Consider the following 21,273-nt stretch of genomic DNA (forward strand, 5'->3'; position numbering starts at 1 on the left):
CCTTAAAACACTCACATCTAACAGTTTGCTTTTCTGAAAGGGTTGGGGAAAATAATATCAAAATACTTAGATTTAGTAACAAATGCAGAAAAGGGTCCATTTATTACTAAAGCTAAACACACTGTAACCCATGGTGATATAATCTGACTGAATTGGCAATAATAGGCAGTACTAAGTATTTCTAGGAGCACTTTTTTTTTTTTTTTGCTTAAAAAAATCATCTTACCAATTGCAGAGGAGAATTTTTTGAAGTTTATAAGGCAATCAGAGTTTTCATCCAACAATCTGAATGTCCATAAAGCTAGTGAGTCTCTATTTGCCGAATGAACCCAGGGACTCAACAAGTGATACAACTCAACAAGTGATACAATAATGGTACAATCATTATGGTATCTAAGAAATTTGAAAGCAAAGGTAAAGAAAAAAGCTAGAATTGAGGAAATAGGGAAAATTAAAAAAAAACAACCCAGTAGACTCAGTAAATAAAATTAAGAGTTGGTTTATTGAAAAAAATCAATAAGATGGACAAATTTCTGGCAAGTGAGATGAAAAAAATCACAAATGGCTATCATTGAGAAGTGGGTAATTTAAGCATGGATACAGAGGTCATTTAAAGTGCCCAGCAGGGGCATGGTGGCTCACGCCTGTAATCCCAGCACTTGGGAGGCCGAGGCAGGCAGATCACTTGAGGCCAGGAGTTCAAGACCAGCCTGGCCAACATGGTGAAACCTTGTCTCTACTAAAAATACAAAAATTAGCCAGGTGTGGTGGCGTATGCCTATAATCCCAGCTACTTGGGAGACTGAGGTACAAGAATCACTTGAACCTGGGAGGCAGAGGTTGCAGTGAGCCGAGATCATGCCACTGCACTCCAGCCTGGACGACAGAGTGAGACTGTCTAAAAACCTGTCTTAAAAAAAAAAAAAAAAAAGTGCCCAGCATGGGATGGGCCAATATGGCAAACTAGAAGCAGATAATGGGTGCTGCTCTCTTATGGAGGGGAAACAAAGGGTTTAGTGAACACTGACCCTAAAAGCCGACCATCTAAGAAACCACACTGGGAACCATCAAAGCAGCAAGGGTACACAGAGAGCAGAGAGGAGTGAAGCTGGGCAGTAGCCTATCTGGCATCAATGTTGAGTCAGGAGAAGCTCCCCAATACGGGAAAGGGTAATTCACACTCTCCATGGGGATCTGTGTAAGGCTGGGAATGGGAGAATCCCCCTGCCCTAACTCCCTACTCACGACTCTCATCCTCCCACCTCACCTCTAAACTGAGGCAGAGAGCCACCTAGACGGTTTGTGGTGGCAACTCTTAAGTCCAAGGGGACCTCTACAAGCCTCAGATCCCGGAACAGACCAACACTAGCGCCACAGACCCAATAGAGGCCACAGTCATGGTGCCTGGGAGCAGTAAGATTGGTCCACCCTCCTCAACAGACAAGGCTTGGTGCCAGCTTCCAACCCAGCACTCCCGCTTCTGCCTGAAATCAGCCAGAGGCTGCAGCCTCCTGTTGTCCCATGAAACACCTACACGGCAGGGCGGACGACTCCACCCACTCCTGGCAGGGCAGATGACCCCACCCACTCCTGCCAATGGTAGCCAGGCGGGCAACACCTGCTAGAGCTTCCAGCCCAGATGTCCCGCTTCTGCCTGAACTCAGCCAGTGGCTGCAACATCCTGTTGTCCCTGGAAACACCCAAAAGGCAGGGCAGGTGACCCCACCAAGGTCCACCACTGGTAGCCAGGTGGGCGATGCCTGTTAGAGCTTCCAGCCCAGTGGTCCAGCTTCTGCCTAAACTCTGCTGGCAGTTGCAACCCCGGGTACCCTCGGGATGCACTTGGACAGCAGATGAGGTGACACTACTCACCCCCGCAGCTTCTAGCTGGGCGGGACTTTCTGGTTTAGGTGGTGCCCAAGCATCACTCAGAGATGAGACACCCAGGTTCGCAGGTTGATAGAGGGTTGGTGTGTGCCTCCCTCCACAGGGCCGACTCAGTAAGGATAAGACCTGTTTGCCAACTGTGGCTCCTACCTAAGGGAGTCCTGTGAACCAGAGCACCCAACAAAAGAAATGTGGGCATGAAGCCAGTAATTGGAGGGGGTTCCTCCAAGGCCCAGGGGTGGACTAGGTGAATGGGCCATCTCCCTGCCCCCAATCACAGACCACTACCCCGGAGCCATGCAGCAGAGCAAGAAGCCATCTGCTAGCTAACACTCTTAAGTGCCACCTACCGGATTGCAGCCCAAAACACAACACGAAAATACTCTGCCAGTATATACCACCTGTGAAAACTAAGGTAAAGGCTCCTACTGGCACCCAGCCTGAGCCAATGCATGTGTACGCTGCCACCCTGCTACAGATGCTGGCATGCACGAGCAAGCATGGATTCCACTGCCACCACCCCGATTAAGTGTTTTGGCTAGCACCTCCACTGCAGTGATGAAGCCAATGGACTGGGAACACCTCGGCCTCTCTGGCAGAGCAGGTTCCTAGCCCCGAGGGCCCAGAGAACAAAGCTGGGGGTCTGGTACCAGCCCCACAGAGGTAGTGCACTCATCTCAGGAAAGCTCAGGTGAGCTTTGGCCATCTGAAATCTTCAAAATCAAAGCCAGTCAACTGAACCCACCTTATACCACAATCAAACCCCCAAGGGCATCAAAGAAGATAAAAGCCAAAAAAAAAAAAAAAAAAAAGACCCATCCAAAGGAAAACAACTTCAGAGATTAAAGGAATATCAGCTCATGCAGATGAGAAAGAACCAGCACAAGAACTCTGGCAACTCAAAAAACCAGAATGTCACCTTACCTCCAAACAACTGCACTAGTTCCCCAGCAGTGGTTCTTAGCTAGGCTGAAATGGCTGAAATGACAGACATATAATTCAGAATATACATAGAAATGAAGATCATCGAGATTCAGGAGAATGTTGAAACCCAATCCAAGGAATCAAAGGAACACAATAAAATGATACAGGAGGTGAAAGACGAAATGACCATTTTAAGAAAGAATCAAACTGATCTGATAGAGCTGAAAAACTTACTACAAGAATTTCATAGTACTATCACAAGCATTAACAACAGAATAGACCAAGCTGAGGAAAGAATCTCAGAACTCGAAGACTGGTTCTCTGAATTAGCTTAGACAAAAATAAATGAACATTTCCCCAACTTTGCTAGACAGGCCAACATTAAATTCTGGAAATGCAGAGAACCCCTGCAAGATACTATATAAGATGACCATCCCCAAGCCACACAGTCATCAGATTCTCCAAGGTCAAAATGAAAGAAAAAATATTAAAGGCAGCTAGAGGTAAGGAGCAGGTCACCTAAAAAGGAAATCCCATTAGCCTAACAGTGTACTATTCAGCAGAAATGCTACAAGGCAAAAAAGATTGAGAGCCTATATTCAGCATTCTTAAAGAAAAGAAACTCCAGCCAGGAATTTCATATTCAGCCAAACTAAGCTTCATAAGCAAAGGAGAAATAAGATCCTTCTCAGACAAGCAAATGCAAAGGGAATTCATGTTCATTAGATCTGCCTTACGAGAGATCTTAAAAGGAGTGCTAAATATGGAAAGGAAAGACGATTATCAGCCACTACAAAAACACACTTAAGTACATAGACTATTGACACAATAAAGCAACTACACAATCAATCAATTTTGCATAATAATCAGCTAACAACATGATGACAGGATCAAATCTACATATATTAATATTAACCTTGAATGTAAACAGACTAACCAGAATGTAACCAGACTGCCCTAATTAAAAGGCACAGAGTGGCAAGTTGGATAAGATAGTGAGATGCAACTGTATGATGTCTTCAAGAGACCCATCTCACATGCAATGACATCCAAAGCCTCAAAGTAAAAGGATGAGGAAGAATCTACCAAGCAAATGGAAAACAGAAAAAAGCAGGGGTTGCTATCATGATTTCAGACAAAACAGACTTTAGGCCAACAACAACAACACCACAAAACAAAAAAGGAATTATATAATGGTAAAGGGTTCAAGTCAACAAGAAGACAACTATCTTAAATATATATGCAGTCAACACAGCAGCACTCAGATTCATGAAACAAGTTCTTAGAGGCCTATAAAGAGACTTAGATAACTACACAATAATAGTGGGGGACTTCAACACCCCACTGACAGTATTAGACATATCATCAAGGCAGAAAACTAAAAAACATATTTGGGACCTGAACTCAACACTTGACCAAATGGACCTAACAGACATCTACATAACTTTTCCCCTCAAAAACAACAGAATATATTCTTCTCATCTGCACATGGCACATACTCTAAAATTAACCACACAATCAGACATAAAACAATCCTCAGCAAATTCAAAAAACCCAAAATCATAACAACTATACTCTTGGACCATAGCATAATAAAAATGAAAATAAATACTAAGAAGATTGCTCAAAACCATATAATCACATAAAAATTAAACAATCTGCTCCTGAATGACTTTTGGGTAAGCAATGAAACTAAGGAAGAAATCAAGAAATTATTTAAAACTAATGAGAATAAGGATAAAACATATCAGAATCTCTGGTACACAGTTAAAGGAGTGTTAAGAAGGAAGTTTATAGCATAAATGCTCACATCAAAAAGTTAGAAAGATCTCAAATTAACAACCTAACATCACACCTAGAGGAACTAGGAAAACAAGAATAAACCAACCAAAAAGCTAGCAGAAGACAAGAAATTACCAAAATCAGAGCTGATCTGAATGAAATCAAGACATGAAAAGCCATATAAAAGATCAATGAATTCATGACTTGGCTATTTAAAAGAATAAGTAAGACTGATAGAACACTAGCTAAACTAATAAAGAAACAAGAGATGATACAAATAGACACAATCAGAAATGACAAAGAGACATACCACTGACCCCAGAGAAATACAAAAAATACCCTCAGAGACTACTATGAACACCTCTATGCACACAAACTAGAAAACCTAGAAGAAATGATAAATTCCTGGAAACACACAACCTGCCAAGATTGGACCAGGAAGAAATTGAAACCCTGAACAGACCAAAAGCAAGTTCTAAAATTGAATCAGAAAACAAAAAACAAAAAACACCAATCATAAAAAGCCCAGGACCAGATGGATTCACAGCCAAATTCTACCAGACATATAAAGAAGAGCTGGTACCATTCCTACTGAAACTATTCCAAAAAATTGAGGAGAAATGACTCCTCCTTAACTCATTCTATTAGGCCAGTATCATTCTGCTACCAATAACTGGCAGAGACACAACAAAAAAAGAGAAAACTTCAGGTCAATATCCTCGAGGAGAACAGATGCAAAAATCCTCAACAAACTGCTAGCAAACCAAATCTAGCAGCACATCAAAATGCTAACCCACCATGGTCAAGTATGCTTTATCCCTGGGATACAAGGTTGGTTCAACATACACAAATCAATTAATGTGATTCATCACAAAAACAGAACTAAGAACCACACGATCATCTCAATAGATGCAGAAAAAGCTTTCAATAAGATTCAACATCCCTTCATGTTAAAAAGCCTCAACAAACTAGGCATTGAAATATATTTCAAAATAATAAGAGCCATTTATGACAAATCCACAACCAAAATCATACTGAATGGGTAAAAGCTGGAAGCATTCCCCTTGAGAACCAGAAGACAAGGATGCCCCCTCTTACCACTCTGGCTCAACATAGTATGGACAGTCCTAGCCAGAACAAGAGAAAGAAATAAAAGGCATCCAAATAGGAAGAGAGGAAGTCAAACTATTTCTATTTGCAGATGATATGATTCTATATGTAGAAAACCCCATAGTCTCAGCCCGAAAGCTCCTAGATTTAGTAAACAACTTTGGCAAAGTTTCAGAATACAAAAATCAATATACAAAAATCAGTAGCATTTCTATGTACCAACATTGTCCAAGCTGAGAGCCAAATCAAGAACTCAGTCCTACTCACAATAGCCAAAAAAAGAATAAAATACCTAGGAATACAATAACCATGGAGGTGAAAGGTCTCTACAATGGGAATTACAAAACATTGCTCAAAGAAATCAGAGGTGACACAAGCTAATGAAAAATATTCCATGCTCATGGATAGGAAGAATCAATATTGTTAAAAAGGCCATACCAACCAAATCAATTTACAGATTCCATGCTATTCCTATCAAACTACCAATGACATTCTTCACAGAATTAGAAAAAACGATTACAGAAAATTCATATGGAACCAGAAAGGAGCCCAAATAGCCAAAGCAATACTAAGCAAAATGAACAAAGCTAGAGGCATCACGTTATTCACCTTCAAACTATACTACAAGGCTACAGTAACCAAAACAGCATGGTACAGGTACAAAAACACATATAGTCTAATGGAACAGAATGAAGTGCCCAGAAATAAAGCTGCACACCTACAACCATCTGATCTTTAACAAGGTCAACAATAACAAGCAATGGGGAAAGGACACCCTATTCAATAAATGGTGCTGGGATAACTGGCTAACCATATGTAGAAGATTGAAACTAGATCCCTACCTTTCACCATATACAAAAATCAACTCAAGATGGATTAAAGACTTAAATGTAAAATGTATAACTGTAAAAAGCCTTGAAGAAAACCTAGGGAGTACCATTCTAGACATAGGCAGTGGCAAAGATTTCACGACAAAGATGCCAAAAGCAATTGCAACGAAAATAAAATTTGACAAATGGGACTAATTAAACTAAAGAGCTTCTGCACAGCAAAAGAAACTAGCAACAGAGTAAACAGACAACCTACAGAATGGGAGAATATATTTGCAAACTATGCATCTGACAAAGGTCTAATATCCAGAATCCATAGGAACTTAAAAAATTAAAAACCAGGCCAGGCGTGGTGGCTCACGCCTGTAATCCCAGCACTTTGGGAGGCTGAGGCGGGTGGATCACGAGGTCAGGAGATTGAGACCATCCTGGCTAACACAGTGAAACTCCGTCTCTACTAAAACTACAAAAAATCAGCCGGGCGTGGTGGCACATGCCTGTAGTCCCAGCTGCTCGGGAGGCTGAGGCAGGAGAATGGCGTAAACCCGGGAGGTGGAGCTTGCAGTGAACCAAGATCTTGCCACTGCACTTCAGCCTCGGAGACAGAACAAGACTCTGTCAAAAAAAAAAAAAATAATAAATAAATAAATAAATAAAAAAACCCAAAAATCAAACAACTCCACAAAAAAGTGGGCAAAGGTCATGAACAGACACTTTTCAAAAGAAGACCTACATGCAGCCAACAAGCGTATGAAAAAATGCTCAACATCACTAATCATTAGAGAAATGCAAATCAAAATCACAATGGGATACCATCTCACACAATCAGAATGGTGATTATTAAAAAATCAAAAAATAACAAGATGCTGGTGAGGTTGTGGAGTAAAGGGAATGCTTATACACTGCTGGTGGAAATGTAAATTAAGTCAGCCACTGTGGAAAGCAGTTTGAAGATATCACAAATAACAGAGAACTACCATTCAACTCAGAAATCCCATTACTGGTCATATACCTAAAGGAGTATAAATTATTCTACCATAAAGACACATGCATATGTATGCATGTCACAGCATTATTCGCAATAGCAAAGACATGGAATCAACTTAGATGCCCATCAATGGTAGACTGGATAAAGAAAATGTTGTCAATATATACCATGGAATATTATGCAGCCATATAAAAGAATAATATTATGTTCTCTGGAGCAACATGGATGGAGCTGTAGATCGTTATACTAAGTGAACTAACAGAGGAAAAGAAAACCAAATACTGCATGTTCTCACTTATAAGTGGGAGCTAAACATTGAGTACACATGGACACAAAGAGGGGAACGATAGACACAGGGGCCTACATGAGTATGGAGGGTAGGAGAAGGGTGAAGATCATAAAACTACCTATTGAGTACCATTCTTATTACCTGTGTGATGAGATAATCTGTACATGAAACCCTGTGACACATAATTTACCTATATAAAAAACATGCAGCTGGGTGTGGTGGCTCATGCCTGCAAACCCAGCACTTGGGGAGGCCGAGGTGGGTGGATCACTTGAGCTCAAGAGTTTGAGACCAGCCTAGTCAACATGGTGAAATCCCATCTCTACTAAAAATACAAAAATTAGCTGGGCATGGTGGCAGGCACCTGTAATCCCAGCTACTAGGGAGGCTGAGGCAGAATTGCTTGAACTCAGGAGGTGGAGGTTACAGTGAGCCGAGATTGTGCCACTGTACTCCAGCCTGGGTGACAGAGAGAGACTCATTCTCAAAAAAAAAAAATAAATAAAAACCAAAAACAAAACAAAACAAAAAAACAAGGAAGCCTGCTTCTACTGCTATTATTCAATAATTCTCTGAAGATCCTACCTAATGCAATAACACAGAAAAAAGAAAAGAGGTATAAATGTTAGGAAGGGTCAAAATTCTAAGACTGGAAATGACATGCTTGTCTATTCAGAAAATTCAAGGTCAACTAAAAAAAATAGTACAATTAATGAGAGTCAATAATGCGACCACTTAGAAAAGCAACATACCCAAATCAATAACTTTTACACACACAGCCAATAAACAATTAGGCAATGTAAAGGAAAAATGATCTCATTCATATTAGCAGCAAAACCACAAAATATATAGGGGTAGAATAAACCCAAAAGAAATGTGTAAGACCTACATGATGAAAACTAAAAATGCTTACTAAAGAACATTTAAAAAGACAGATTGTTACAATGAATAAAAGCCTTAACAGATTTCAAAATAGACAAACTACAGTAACTGAAACAGTGTGGTACTGTTGTAGTAACAAAAAAAGAAAGTCCAGAAATAAAGCCCATGTATGTACGTAAGAATTTAGCATATGAAAAAAGTAGAGTACTATGAGTTAAATAAACTGTTTAATAATTGGTTTTTACAAAATAAGTGATTTCAGTTGGAGAAAACATAATATTACATAATAAACAAAAATATACTCTAGGTGTATTAACGTTCTAAATGTTAAAAAAGCAATACCAGTACTATAAGCCAATATGAAAAAATATTTTTATAATTTATGTAATTTTAAATAGGGAAAGCTTGCTAAGTTTGATATGAAACCCAGATACCATGTAATAAAAAAGAGAAAGACTTCATGAAAATTTGTAACTTGTATAATCTGAAAGACATTATAAAGATAATGAAAGAAATAATAAGACTAGGAGGAAATATTAGGCCACAAATATAGCTGACAAAGAACTAGTACTACTAATAGTCAAAAGAGCTCCTACAAATCAATACTTAAGACAATCTCATAGAAAAATAGGCAAAGGCTATGAATAGGCAATTAAGAGACTAAATTAAAAAGGCTAATAAACATATGTGATCAGTGAATTGAAACCTTAAATGAAAAGTGATATTTGATCTATCACATTGGCACAAATTAAAGATTTTGTTTTGTTTGCTTTAGAGACAAGGTCTGGCTCTGTTGCCTAGGCTGGAGTGCAGTGGCATGATTATAGCTCAATGTAGCCTGGAACTCCCAGGATCAAGGTGATCCTCCCATCTCAGCTTCCTGAGCAGCTGGGACTACGAGTGTGTGCCACTATGCCTGGCCAACAAATTCAAGATTTTAAATATCTGGTGTTAGTGAGAATGTGGGGAAAGGGACATTCTTACAGGCTGCTGGTGGGATTACAATTTGGCAAAATCTTTTGAAGCATAATTTGGCAGGGACCTGTCAAATTTTAAATGGGCATACCCTTTTACCCAGCTTCCACTTCCAGATATCTATCTTGCAAAGAATATATATACAAGAATGTTTACATACAGTATTATTTGTAAGAGCAAAAAAGGGAGACATATTAAATGTACATCAACAATGAGTAAATTATAGCATATCCATATTATGGTACACTATTCAATGCATTAGGAAGAGTGAAGTAGATCTATATTTACTGATATTCAATAACCATGATCTATTTTTGAATGAAAAAAGTTGCAGAGCAAAGCGACTAGTATGATCTCATTTCAAAAACTATATCCTTCCAATACACATGTATGTGTGCAGACACCTAGAGAAGAGATCTGAAAGGATATATGCCAAATTATTTTAAGATGTTTACTTCTGGGGTGGGGAATCTACTTTTTACATTGATGTAATGCTTGAATTATTTACAGTGAGCATGTATTACTTCAGTAAATTAAAAAAAAATGCTAACATATAAAAACTAAAACAAGGGGCCCTATGCTAACCATGTCACAGTAACCTCACTGAATTATTCAATTGAAATCTAAACCTGGAATCTTCAGAAATGTTAGTCTTCCCAGATTTGTATCTCTGAGGACCTTGGCCTTTAAGCAAGTAGGTTTACAAGACAACACATGGCCATGATAAAAGCTCAAACAGTACAGAAGAATATAAACAGCAAAGTAAAACTCTCCTCCTTCTGACCAGCAATCTATTAATCCGATTCACCAAAGGCAACCAATATTAACAGCTGCTTATGGAGCCATCCAAATATTAAAAAGACAAGTATTTAAAACATAGTATTTAGGTATCCAAGGATAATAATATTCATTGGAGCACTGACTACTGTGTAGATCAGCTGTTCTTACTGATGCAGCACATCACAAATATGTTATGCTTAAATGCCAACATGATAGCATTCAACACTGAGCTGCAGGCTAGGTGTGGTAGCTCATGCCTGTAATCCCAACACTTTGGGAGGCCTAGGTGAGGAGGATCTCTTGAGCCCATGGGTTTGAGACAGCCTGAGAAACACACTGAGACCCTATCTCTACAACAAAATTTAAAAAACCAGCCAGGCATGGTGGTGTGTGCCTGCAGTCCCAGCTCCTCAGTAGGCTGAGGAAGAAGGAGTTTTTGAGCCCAGGAGGTAGAGGCTACAGTGAGCCATGATCATGCTGCTGCATTCCAGCCTAGGCAACAGAGCGAGACCCTGTCTCAGTGGTCTTGAAGGTCAAATAGTACAAAACATGTTGGAGAAGGCAACATAATTCAACCTGAAGAAAATAATTTATTTTCTCTAAAAAATAATTTACCATAGGCTAAACCTTGGCAAGGATCTAGCTCAAAAGTTTAGTCCTTTTTATTTGCCCAGAATGATAATTTCTAAAGAAAGTTAAAGAAAAAAATTACTCCAACTGGTTTTTCCCCATTGGTTGCATACTTACCACATTCTGTTTTGTTGTTTCCTCTAGGGTCTGTATCACATACAACCTATTTCGACAGCGCATACTGTGTATATCTTCATAGCGAATATTACCATATTTCTGCAAGAGATATGATTTCAGTAGATATTCATTCATAATAAACATCCACTTCTTCTTTTACAATTCAGTTTTATCAGACTCAATTCTTGGAGGCCTTGATTCTATTTCTAGGTAATTTCCTGACTTGTTCAATGATTTTGCAAATTTTCACCTCCCACGTTCAGTTTTTAAATATATTCACTGGAGAGAATTCCATCTACTATGTACATAGACTAAGTACAAAAATATGGGTAAAATTCGTAATCTCTAAGAAGTGAACAATAATAATGAGAATAATTCACCTTTTGATACAGAGATAGATGTTTAAAGTAGTCATTATTTGTGAAAGCAAGTGAATTTAATTTCATTTAATGAAAAACAAATTGAGGCAGAGGAGGTTACACAACCTAGGAACAGTTCACAAAACTCATTTTAAAAGTTAAGTTGGATTTTAAGTTGTATGTCTACTTGCATTATTATCTTACACTTAATATACCACTAGAGATATACCATAGTTCAATCATTTTAAATATGCTAGGTAATATATTTATGGAATGAAAAAACTTACCTCATTTGATTCTCTAATCAAATCTGTAATATCCACTCTAGTATGACTGGTTTTTTCATCACTCACATTTGAACCCCGCTGAACATTTGAAGGCAATGGACTATCCTTATTAGTGACATTGTCAAAGAACCTATTGAAAAGTGACAGTAATACAATAATTAGTGGAACTACCATTATTAAAGCAGAGAAATGACACCTAATTTCTCCCTAGGTAGAGGTTACTTTCAACTGAAAGGACAAGAGAAGGTCTCCTGAAGAAGTGGAACTTGTTTTTTGTGTTTGAGATGGAGTCTTGCTCTGTCACCCAGGCTGGAATGCAATGGCGCAATCTTGGCTCACTGCAACCTCCGCTTCCTGATTTCAAATGATTCTCCTGCCTCGGCCTCCCAAGTAGCTGGGATTACAGGTACCCATCAACATGCCTGGCTAATTTTTGTATTTTTAGTCGAGATGGGGTTTTGCCATGTTGGCCAGGCTGGTCTTGAACTCTTGACCTCAGGTGATCTGCCTGCCTCGGCCTCCCAAAGTGCTGGGATTACAGGCGTGAAGCACCGCGCCCGGTCAAGAAGTGGAGTTTGAAGATGGTTGAGCGTTAGGAGGGCATGGCTGAGGGAAATGGGATAGTGAAGGAATCATTTGGGGTTTTGAAGGAAGCAAACAGACTCAGAGAGTAATTGGCAAATACCACATAGCCCAGTAAGAGTGGAATATAGGGTATGTAGAAGTGTATAGGGGGAAATAAGTGAAGAAAGGTAAACTGAGCCCTTACCACAGAGTTCTGAATGCCAGAGTAAGATGTTTGTATTTTATTCTGTATATAATGGGATTTCATGTGGCATTACGATAGTTGCCCATTCAAATATTTATTCATTTAGCATACACACATACACACACATACAACACATGTGCTCCAATACAAAATAGCATCCATACAAAAGTTACTAGGAAAATAAAGTTCAACCCACCTGCAACCACATAGAAACCAGAATAACTTCCCAACCACTGGATATTTAACATTATCAACTACCCTTTTCCTGCTCGAACTACTTCTGCATAGACACTTTATAGCTCAAACTGGGAATATGAAAGTCCTAGCATACTGAATCAACAATATTAGTGTAAATGTGTACATAATTTAGTAGTTCACTTCAAAGTGATTTATTCTTGCTGTATTTTTTCTGGAGATAGAGGACTGGACTTTAGGCATAGCTGTTTCATTCAAGTGGCTTTGTAATGTCAGGCAAATTGAAATTTCTAGGGCTCAGTTTCCTCTGTAAAACATGGGGATTGAACAACATCATCTCTCAAATTTCCTTCAGATTTAAATGTCATGGTTCTTACAATACCTGTTCAAAGCTGTCACAGCTTCAGCATCATCTTTACAAGTCAGCAGTTTGTCTAAATTATAGTCAAGTATTGCCAATCCCAGTTGCAAAATGGCCTTTATTCCATCATAGAAGAAACAGTCCACCACATTCACTGCACTTTCAATAGGTAGCACACTAATAAAAAGTGTGAGAAACCAAGAGAGAGAAACTGAGGAAAAGAATGTCATATCAGTCATGTGTTCTGTCAGCTGAGGAAGGTGATCCCTGATAAGTTCTTCAAAGACTGCCTGATCCACCAAGGCACCTAGAGAGTATCAAAAGAAGTTTAAAAATAAACATTTTTCAAAAGGACTTGTTTCCATACCTCCCCACTTCTATTAGCATGCTGATGTATCTCATTTTTCTTCCTTAAATTATGAACTCTTTCAGAACCTTTTCTGTATTTTATACATCTAACTGCTAGTAGTGTCATGTACTTCAGAAACACAATTCAAATCACTTGGAGTTATTTATTGAGTCTTTATTATATGCAGAGACCTGTACTAGTTATTATAAGAGCTATACCAATTAATGAAATAGTCTCATGTTCAGGGAGTTTAATAGCTAGCACAACTCAAGATAAATACACAAATAATTATAATGAAAGACAGTACAATCAATGACCTAACCACAATCCTGAAAGCCTATTACGGTACAAAGAAGAGACCATCCATAAGTTTTAAGGTGAGGGGTCACAGATCTGTAAATATTTGATGACTAAAGAAAATATTGGCCAGGCACGGTGGCTCACATTTGTAATCCCAGCACTTTGGGAGGCTGAGGCGGGCGGATCACAAGGTCAGGAGATTGAGACCATCCTGGCTAACATGGTGAAACCCCATCTCTACTAAAAAAAAAAAAAAAAAAAAAAAATATTAGCCAGGCGTGGTGGCGGGCACCTGTAGTCCCAGCTACTTGGGAGGCTGAGGCAGAAGAATGGTGTGAACCTGGGAGGCAGAGCTTGCAGTGAGCCAAGATGGTGCCACTGCACTCCAGCCTGGGTGACAGAGGAAGACTCCATCTCAAAAAAAAAAAAAAAATTAAAATAAAAAAATATATACAATTAACAAACTAAGAACTTCATCCTTCTTTGAAATCTTGCAAATTATCTATATAATTCATACAAATGTGGAGATTTTAAGCTGATTGAAATCTCCCTCCCATCAAGAAACTACAAAAATTCACCAGTAGCTCTGGATACTTGAGATCGCCATTGTTTTAGCAATATAGAGCTTATGAACTTAATGTTTCCTTTTTTATTAAGAAACAGACCAGGTATTTTATTTTAAAAAGCAACATATTAAACAATCTTTCTGACTATACATTCAGTACAAAAAGCTCTTCTTTTGAGAATGTCAGTGAATGTCACATTTTGATATTGCTTGCATTTTATACCACAACTGAATTCATCAGTCCTTCTATTTTATTAGTAATTAGACAAGAGACACTAGAATTGTTTAGAAAAGAAATGTACATCTCCGTGTGTGTATGCATATGTGTGTGTGGTTTTTCTTTTACCAATAATTCGACGATTAAAATAATCAGGCAACATTCGTTCACATACAGCAACCAGAAGCCAAAAAGCTTCTTCCTCTTTTGCATATAGAAGCAGCACTGAAGTCAAAATATTCATTGCCTAAAATTCACAGAAAACAGTATTAAAAAGCAAATATTTCTCAGGTAATAATTATACTTTTTCAAACATAATAGTTTTTGACAGCAACAAGAATAACTGAGAGTAATAATAATGTAATAACAGTGGAAACATGAGAACTCTGAGCCAGTCCAAGGCAAAACAAGGTGAAGTCAGGCTAACATTTGATAATCAGTTATTTTATAAAGTAACATTCAAGAAAAGTGAAGCAGTAATATAATAAATACAGAATACTATAAGTAAAACCTCTCTAATTTCAAAGAGTGAAAAACCTTAATTATCACTAATCTGAAAAAAGCCTACATAATTTTCAAAGACATACTAAAATGAAAGAAAATGAACTTCATCTGTATTTCCAACTACCTATAAACAGCCCTCAGATATGAATCATCCTCAATTTTGTCCAAAACTGAACATCTTCTTTCCCCTATCAAGTAGGATTCTTCTTATCTATCCTAGTTTTGATTATGCTGAAAACTCTCTATCTGCTGCATCTGTTTCGCATCCTAGAGTTTCTTCTTATAAAATGTCTTTCAGATTTGCTTTTTCCTTCCCATTCCCACTACCACTCTAACTTGCTGCTGCTTCTTACCTATCTTGCACACAAATGTCAGATCATTACTTTTATATACATTGCCACATCCCTTGTTATAAAGGTAATAAATCCTTAATGGATAGAATTTGGAGAGAATGGAAAAGTATAAATGAGAAAATAAAACCTCTTGTATCCTACGTACTCAGAAATAAACTGTTAAGTTGATATATTTTTCTGCAGTTTTTCCTCCTTTTTCTCCTAAAATTTGTGTACTAAATCTTTATTTTTTCACTTAGCACTATATAGTAATATTCAATGCCATTAAATATTTTTCTAAAACAGTATTTTTAATGACTAAAAAAATCTAAGGTGGATATAATATAAATTATTTAACCATTCTATTATTGTTGGACATTTAGGTTAATTCCAATTTTTTGCTATTACATATAATGCTGCAGTGGTTATCTTTTTCATATAAATTTTCATCCAACTATACTTTTTTTCTCAGGAAAGATACCTAGAAATGAAATTGTTTGGTCACATGGTATTTTTAAAAGACTTCATATTATTGCCAAATTAAATTCCTGAAAGAAAATACCAATTTATATTTCTGACCAATAGTGTTTAAACGTTTATTTCACTGCATTTTTGCCAATATTGTGAATCGTAATAACTATAATCATCTTTATTGATTTGATAGTGAAAAATGGTATCTCATTGTTTTAATTTTAATTTCTTTGAGGTTGCACTTTCTTTTTCAGACTTTAACATCAACCTGTATTTTGTCTTTGGTGATTAATCCTTTCATGTCCATTGCTTATTTTTATACTTTGATACCTTTCATATAGATTTGTATATTAATTATGTCAATTTCTTGCCAAATCTAGTACACTGTTTGATGTCAAGCTTAGTTTTTACTGAATCATTTTCCCATGCAAGAAGCCATACTGGGAGGGGATGTAGTAAAAATGGCAGAGTAAGAACTTCTAAAAATGTTCTCCTCTATAAAAGCAACAAGAACACTGACAAAAGTCATCAGAATCAACTTTAGAACTCTGGAAATTAACCAATAGCTTACAGTAATTCACGTAGCATTTATTTAAGAAAATGGCTAAATCTCAGTAAAACCAGTAAGCTTTGTGGCATTTTAAATTGCCCTATTCCCACCCCCCTCCCCAGTTTCACAGTAGCCTTAAAAACCAACATCTAGGCCGGGTGTGGTGGCTCATGCCTGTAATCCTAGCACTTTGGGAGGCTGAGGTGGGCAGATCACTTGAGGTCAGGAGTTCATAACCAGCCTGGCTGACATGGTGAAACCCTGTCTCTACTAAAAATACACACACACACACACACACACACACACAAAACAGTGGGGCATGGTGGTGCACACCTTTAATCCCAGCTACTCATAAGGCTGAGACAGGAGAATTGCTTGAACCCAGGAGGTGGAAGTTGCAGTGAGCCGAGATCGTGCCACTGCACTCCAGCCTGGGCAACAGAGCGAGACTCTATCATAAAAAAAAAAAAAAAAAAAAGAGAGAGCGAGAGAGAGAAAAAAAGAAAGAAAGAAACCAGCATCTAGCAATTACAGTAGAAACCAGTACCTAGTAGCCACTGAATGTAACAGAATGGGGTTGGAACTGCAGCAAAGCCCCATTACCGAGTAACTGTTATTATTTGACTTGTCTGGTGATTCCCTGGAAGACTCTTCTCACAAGGCTGTCCTTATTGGACTTGACACAGAGCTCCTCTGGTGTAAACAGCCTTTTCCCCAGCGGTGTTTGTTGAAAACAATCAGAGGCAGTTGTTGAACATGTGGCTATCCAAGGCAGTGGATAGCAGTTGGGCCAAACAATATGCTAACAAAGTGTTAAAAGAAAAGTGGGGGCTTTGAAAAACTGTGACATATTCCTGGGAACTCAGAAGGCCAACTACATGCATATGGCTTTATGTATACTCATAGCTGTATGCATGCTTAGGAAAGAACAGAAAAGACCTAAGCTCTTATCTCTGGTTAATCTTCCAGCTTTGTGCAAGCAGAAAGTGATAAAGATCAGAAATAGAGAAAAATCAACAAAAGCAAAAGTTGGTTCTTTGAAAAGATTAAAAAAGACAAAAAGGATAAAAAACATAGAAATATCTTTAGGTAGCCTAACTAAAAAAATTTTCAAAAAAAAGAACAAGAACGAGATAGTGTGAGAGATCAAGAGTGTGAAAGTGAGGGTGTGCAAGAGTGTGAGTGAGAAGGGGGACTCAAATTATTCTAATCAGGAAATAGAGAACTATCAACCTTATAGAAGTAAAAAAGATTATAAGTGATTATGATGAAAAATTATATGCCAACAAATTAGATAATCTAGATAAAATGGACAAATTTCTAAAAAAAACCACAAACTACTGAAACTAAAATGGGAAAGGTGAAATAGACCTATAATAAATAAAGAGATTGACTTAGTAACGAAAAAACTTTCCACAAAGCAAACTCTAAGAACAGATGGCTTCACTGGCAAATTCTACCAAACATTTAGAGAATAATTACCACCAATTCTTCACAAACTCTTCAAAAAATAGGAGAGGAGGAAATGCTATCCAACTCATTCTAAGAAACCCAGACACCCAAACTAGACGAAGACATCACAAGAAAACTATATATCAATATATCTTACAAATAAAAACATAAAAATCCTCAACAACATGCTACCAAGCTGAACTTAAGAACATATAAAAAGGATCCCAAAAGGCTAAGTGGGATTTATTCTGGGAATGCAAAAGTGATTCAACATATAAAAATCTGTATATGTTTTTTCCATATATATACACACACATATATTTTTTCCATATATATATAAACATATATATATGTTTTTCCCATACATATATATAAATATAGGAAAAAATCACATGATCATCTCAATTGACACAGAAAAATCATTTGACAAAATCAACACTCTTTCATGATAAAAACACTCAACAAACTAGCCATATAAGAGAACTTCTGCAACCTGATAAAGATGATCTACAAAAACCCCACAGTTAACATCATACTTTATGGTGAAAGACTGATTACTCCCCTTAAGATAAATAACAAGACAGGGACATGCATTCTTGCCACTTCTATTCAACATTGTACCAAAGGTTCTAGCCAGGTCAATTAGGCAAGAAAAAGGGAAAAAGAGACATCCATACTGGAATAGGAGAATTAAAAGTAACACTATTTAGATGCCATGATTTTGTATATAGAAAATCCTAAGGAATCCACAAAAAAATCTACTAGAACTAGTAAATAAGCTCAGCAAACTTACAGGACACCAGATCAGCTATCAGTTGTATTTCTATATGCAGGCAACGAACGATCAAACCATGAAATCAAGAAAACGATTCAATTTACTATAATAAAAAATTAAAATACTTATAAATAAAATTAACAAAGGAAGTGCAAGCCTTGAACACTGAAAACTATAAAACATCTTTGGATGAAACAAATTAAAGAATAATTAAATAAATGAAAAGGAAAGACATCTTGTCTTTATGGGCTGGAAGAGTTAACATTGTTAATATGAAATACTCCCCAAATTGATCTACAGATTCAATACGATGACTACCAAAATCCCAGCGGCTTTTTTTTCTTGTTTGCAGAGATTGACAAGTTGATCCTAAAATTTGTATGGAAATACAAGGAACCAAAAGAGCCAAAACAATCTTAGAAAAGAACAAAGTTAAAGAACTCACACTTCCTGATTGACAACTTTCTACACAGATGCAGTAATCAAGACAATGTGACACTGGCATAAGGGTAGACGTACAAATCAATGGAATAGAATTGAGAGTCCAGAAATAAACTCTAACATTTATGGTCAACTGATTTTTAACAAGAGTGCCAAGGCACCACTTCACGTTCACTGGGATGGCTGCAATCAAAAAGAAAAGACAATTAAGAAGTGTTGTCAAGGATGCACAGAAATTAGAATCCTTGTATATAGAATGAAGGGGAGATTTGGTAAAAAAATAAAATAAAATAAAGACAAAGAAAAAATAAAACCCTCATACATTGCTGGAGGGAATATAAAATGGTACAGTCTCTTTGGAAAATAGTTTGACAGTGCACCAAAATGTTAAACAGACAGTTATCACATAACCCAGAAATTTCACTTCAAGGTATTTACCCACAAGAATAAAAAGCAATGTCCATACAAAAACTTGTACATGAATATTCATAGCAGCATTATTCACAACAGCTGAAACAAGAAAATATCTCAAATAACTATCAATGTTGAATAAACAAAATGTGGTATGTGTCCATATAATGGAGTATTATTAAATCATAAGAAAGAAATCCTGATACATGCTACAACATGGATGAACTTTGAAAATGATATGCTAAGTAAAAGACGGCAGGCACAAAAGATCACATATTGTATCACTCAATTTATATAAAATGTGCACAATAGGCATATTCATAGAGCTAGAAAGTAGGTTAGCAATTGCTTGGGTTGGTAGTAGGAGAAATGGGGAGTAACTGCTAATGGATATGGGGCTTCTTTTTAGGGTGATGAAAATGTTCTGGAATTAGATAATGGTGAAGGTTTGCACAACTTTGTGAATATATTAGAGACCACTAAAGGGGTGACATTTGTGGTAAATCAATTATATATCAACATTAGATAGATACAGATGATAAGATTAGATAGGATAGATAGATAAATAGATAGATAGATAGAGTGAGCAAGCTAGCCAGCCATGTGTCTCACGTAGGTTTTTGATCAAAACCAACAAAATCTGTTTACCATATTAAGTTTAAACTGTTTTCCCAGGCTTTGAAGATTCTTCATGATCTTGTCCCATACAAATTTACTTTTTTATTCCAATGTGAACCTAGTGAATCTTATCTCCCAAGGCAGGCTTATTCTCACCTGAATGGTATCACTCATACTTTAACCCCGAATAACTTTCCTCCTGCCCGCCATGTTTCTAACTTTGCTCTCATCTTTTAGAAGTCAATATTAAGTGCTGCCTATTTTGAAGCTATCTCTAAACTACTGCTTACAGACAGTATCACAGGGTCTGTGAGTATAAGCTCTTTGAGAAAAGAAGCATTATGCTTCTTTTGTACCTTTCAGAGATCCTAAAATATGCTAAAAATCCTTGCCATTTAGATGTTCCATTCACTTAAACAGTTTTTTTAAAAAAAATAATATATATATATCGACAAGTTACAGTGGATAGGTAGTATTGGCATGCAACAATTACAGGTATTCAACCCATTATAAATAAATGTATGGCACAGAGTGCTATCTATCCATGACATTCTAATCTCCTCTTTTTCCATAGTAGCTGCACATGTCTGTTCAGCCACACTATACTCTACAGACTGCCTTGTGAATAGGTGTATCCATGTGACTACGATTATCCAATAGAATGTGCATGAAGTGGTATCTGCCCCTTTCAAGCCTAGCCCGAAAATCTTTTACAGTTGTTTCTCCATGCTCTTTCCCTGTTCTTGTGAGTGCTAATGGTGATGAAAGTGTACTCGGGAAGCTCTGTTTTGAAAATGACAGTCTGCTGTCAGCCTACAGTCTAAGTTCCTGAATAATCTCATGGAGGAGAGCTGCCTTCTGACCTGAAGAGTAAATCTCCTTTGTTTATTCCTTCAAGAAATAAAATTATACTGTTTCATCTATTATCTGTGTTTGTGTTAGCAGTCTAGCCTACCCTAATTGATGGTGTGCTCCTAAACAATTTGTTTTCCAATGATTCCTCCACTGCCTGTAAAATAAAATTCAAACTCCAGCTCTATCCCAATCTACCTTATTGATTTGTTTCTCCAACTACTTCACTTCATCCACCCTATGTTTCTATCAAACTAAACAAACATGGTCC

The 21,273-nt window shown here is 37.3% G+C and overlaps 1 protein-coding gene across 4 annotated transcripts in view; it reads right to left on the reverse strand.

The window, feature by feature from the left end:
- TBC1D8B (TBC1 domain family member 8B) overlaps positions 1–21,273 on the reverse strand; it is a 92,192-nt gene that overhangs the window by 29,861 nt on the left and 41,058 nt on the right. For all 4 annotated transcript variants that reach the window (XM_009198059.4, XM_003918101.5, XM_017954139.3 and 1 more), the window contains exons 11-14: positions 14,726–14,843; positions 13,187–13,472; positions 11,841–11,970; positions 11,195–11,293 (exon numbers count right to left, since the gene is read on the reverse strand). In XM_009198059.4, the coding sequence (XP_009196323.2) occupies positions 11,195–11,293; positions 11,841–11,970; positions 13,187–13,472; positions 14,726–14,843 (633 nt within the window). The remainder of the gene's footprint in view (positions 1–11,194; positions 11,294–11,840; positions 11,971–13,186; positions 13,473–14,725; positions 14,844–21,273) is intronic.

This window comes from Papio anubis, chromosome X, assembly GCF_008728515.1.
Source record: "Papio anubis isolate 15944 chromosome X, Panubis1.0, whole genome shotgun sequence".
Taxonomy (NCBI): Eukaryota; Metazoa; Chordata; class Mammalia; order Primates; family Cercopithecidae; genus Papio; species Papio anubis.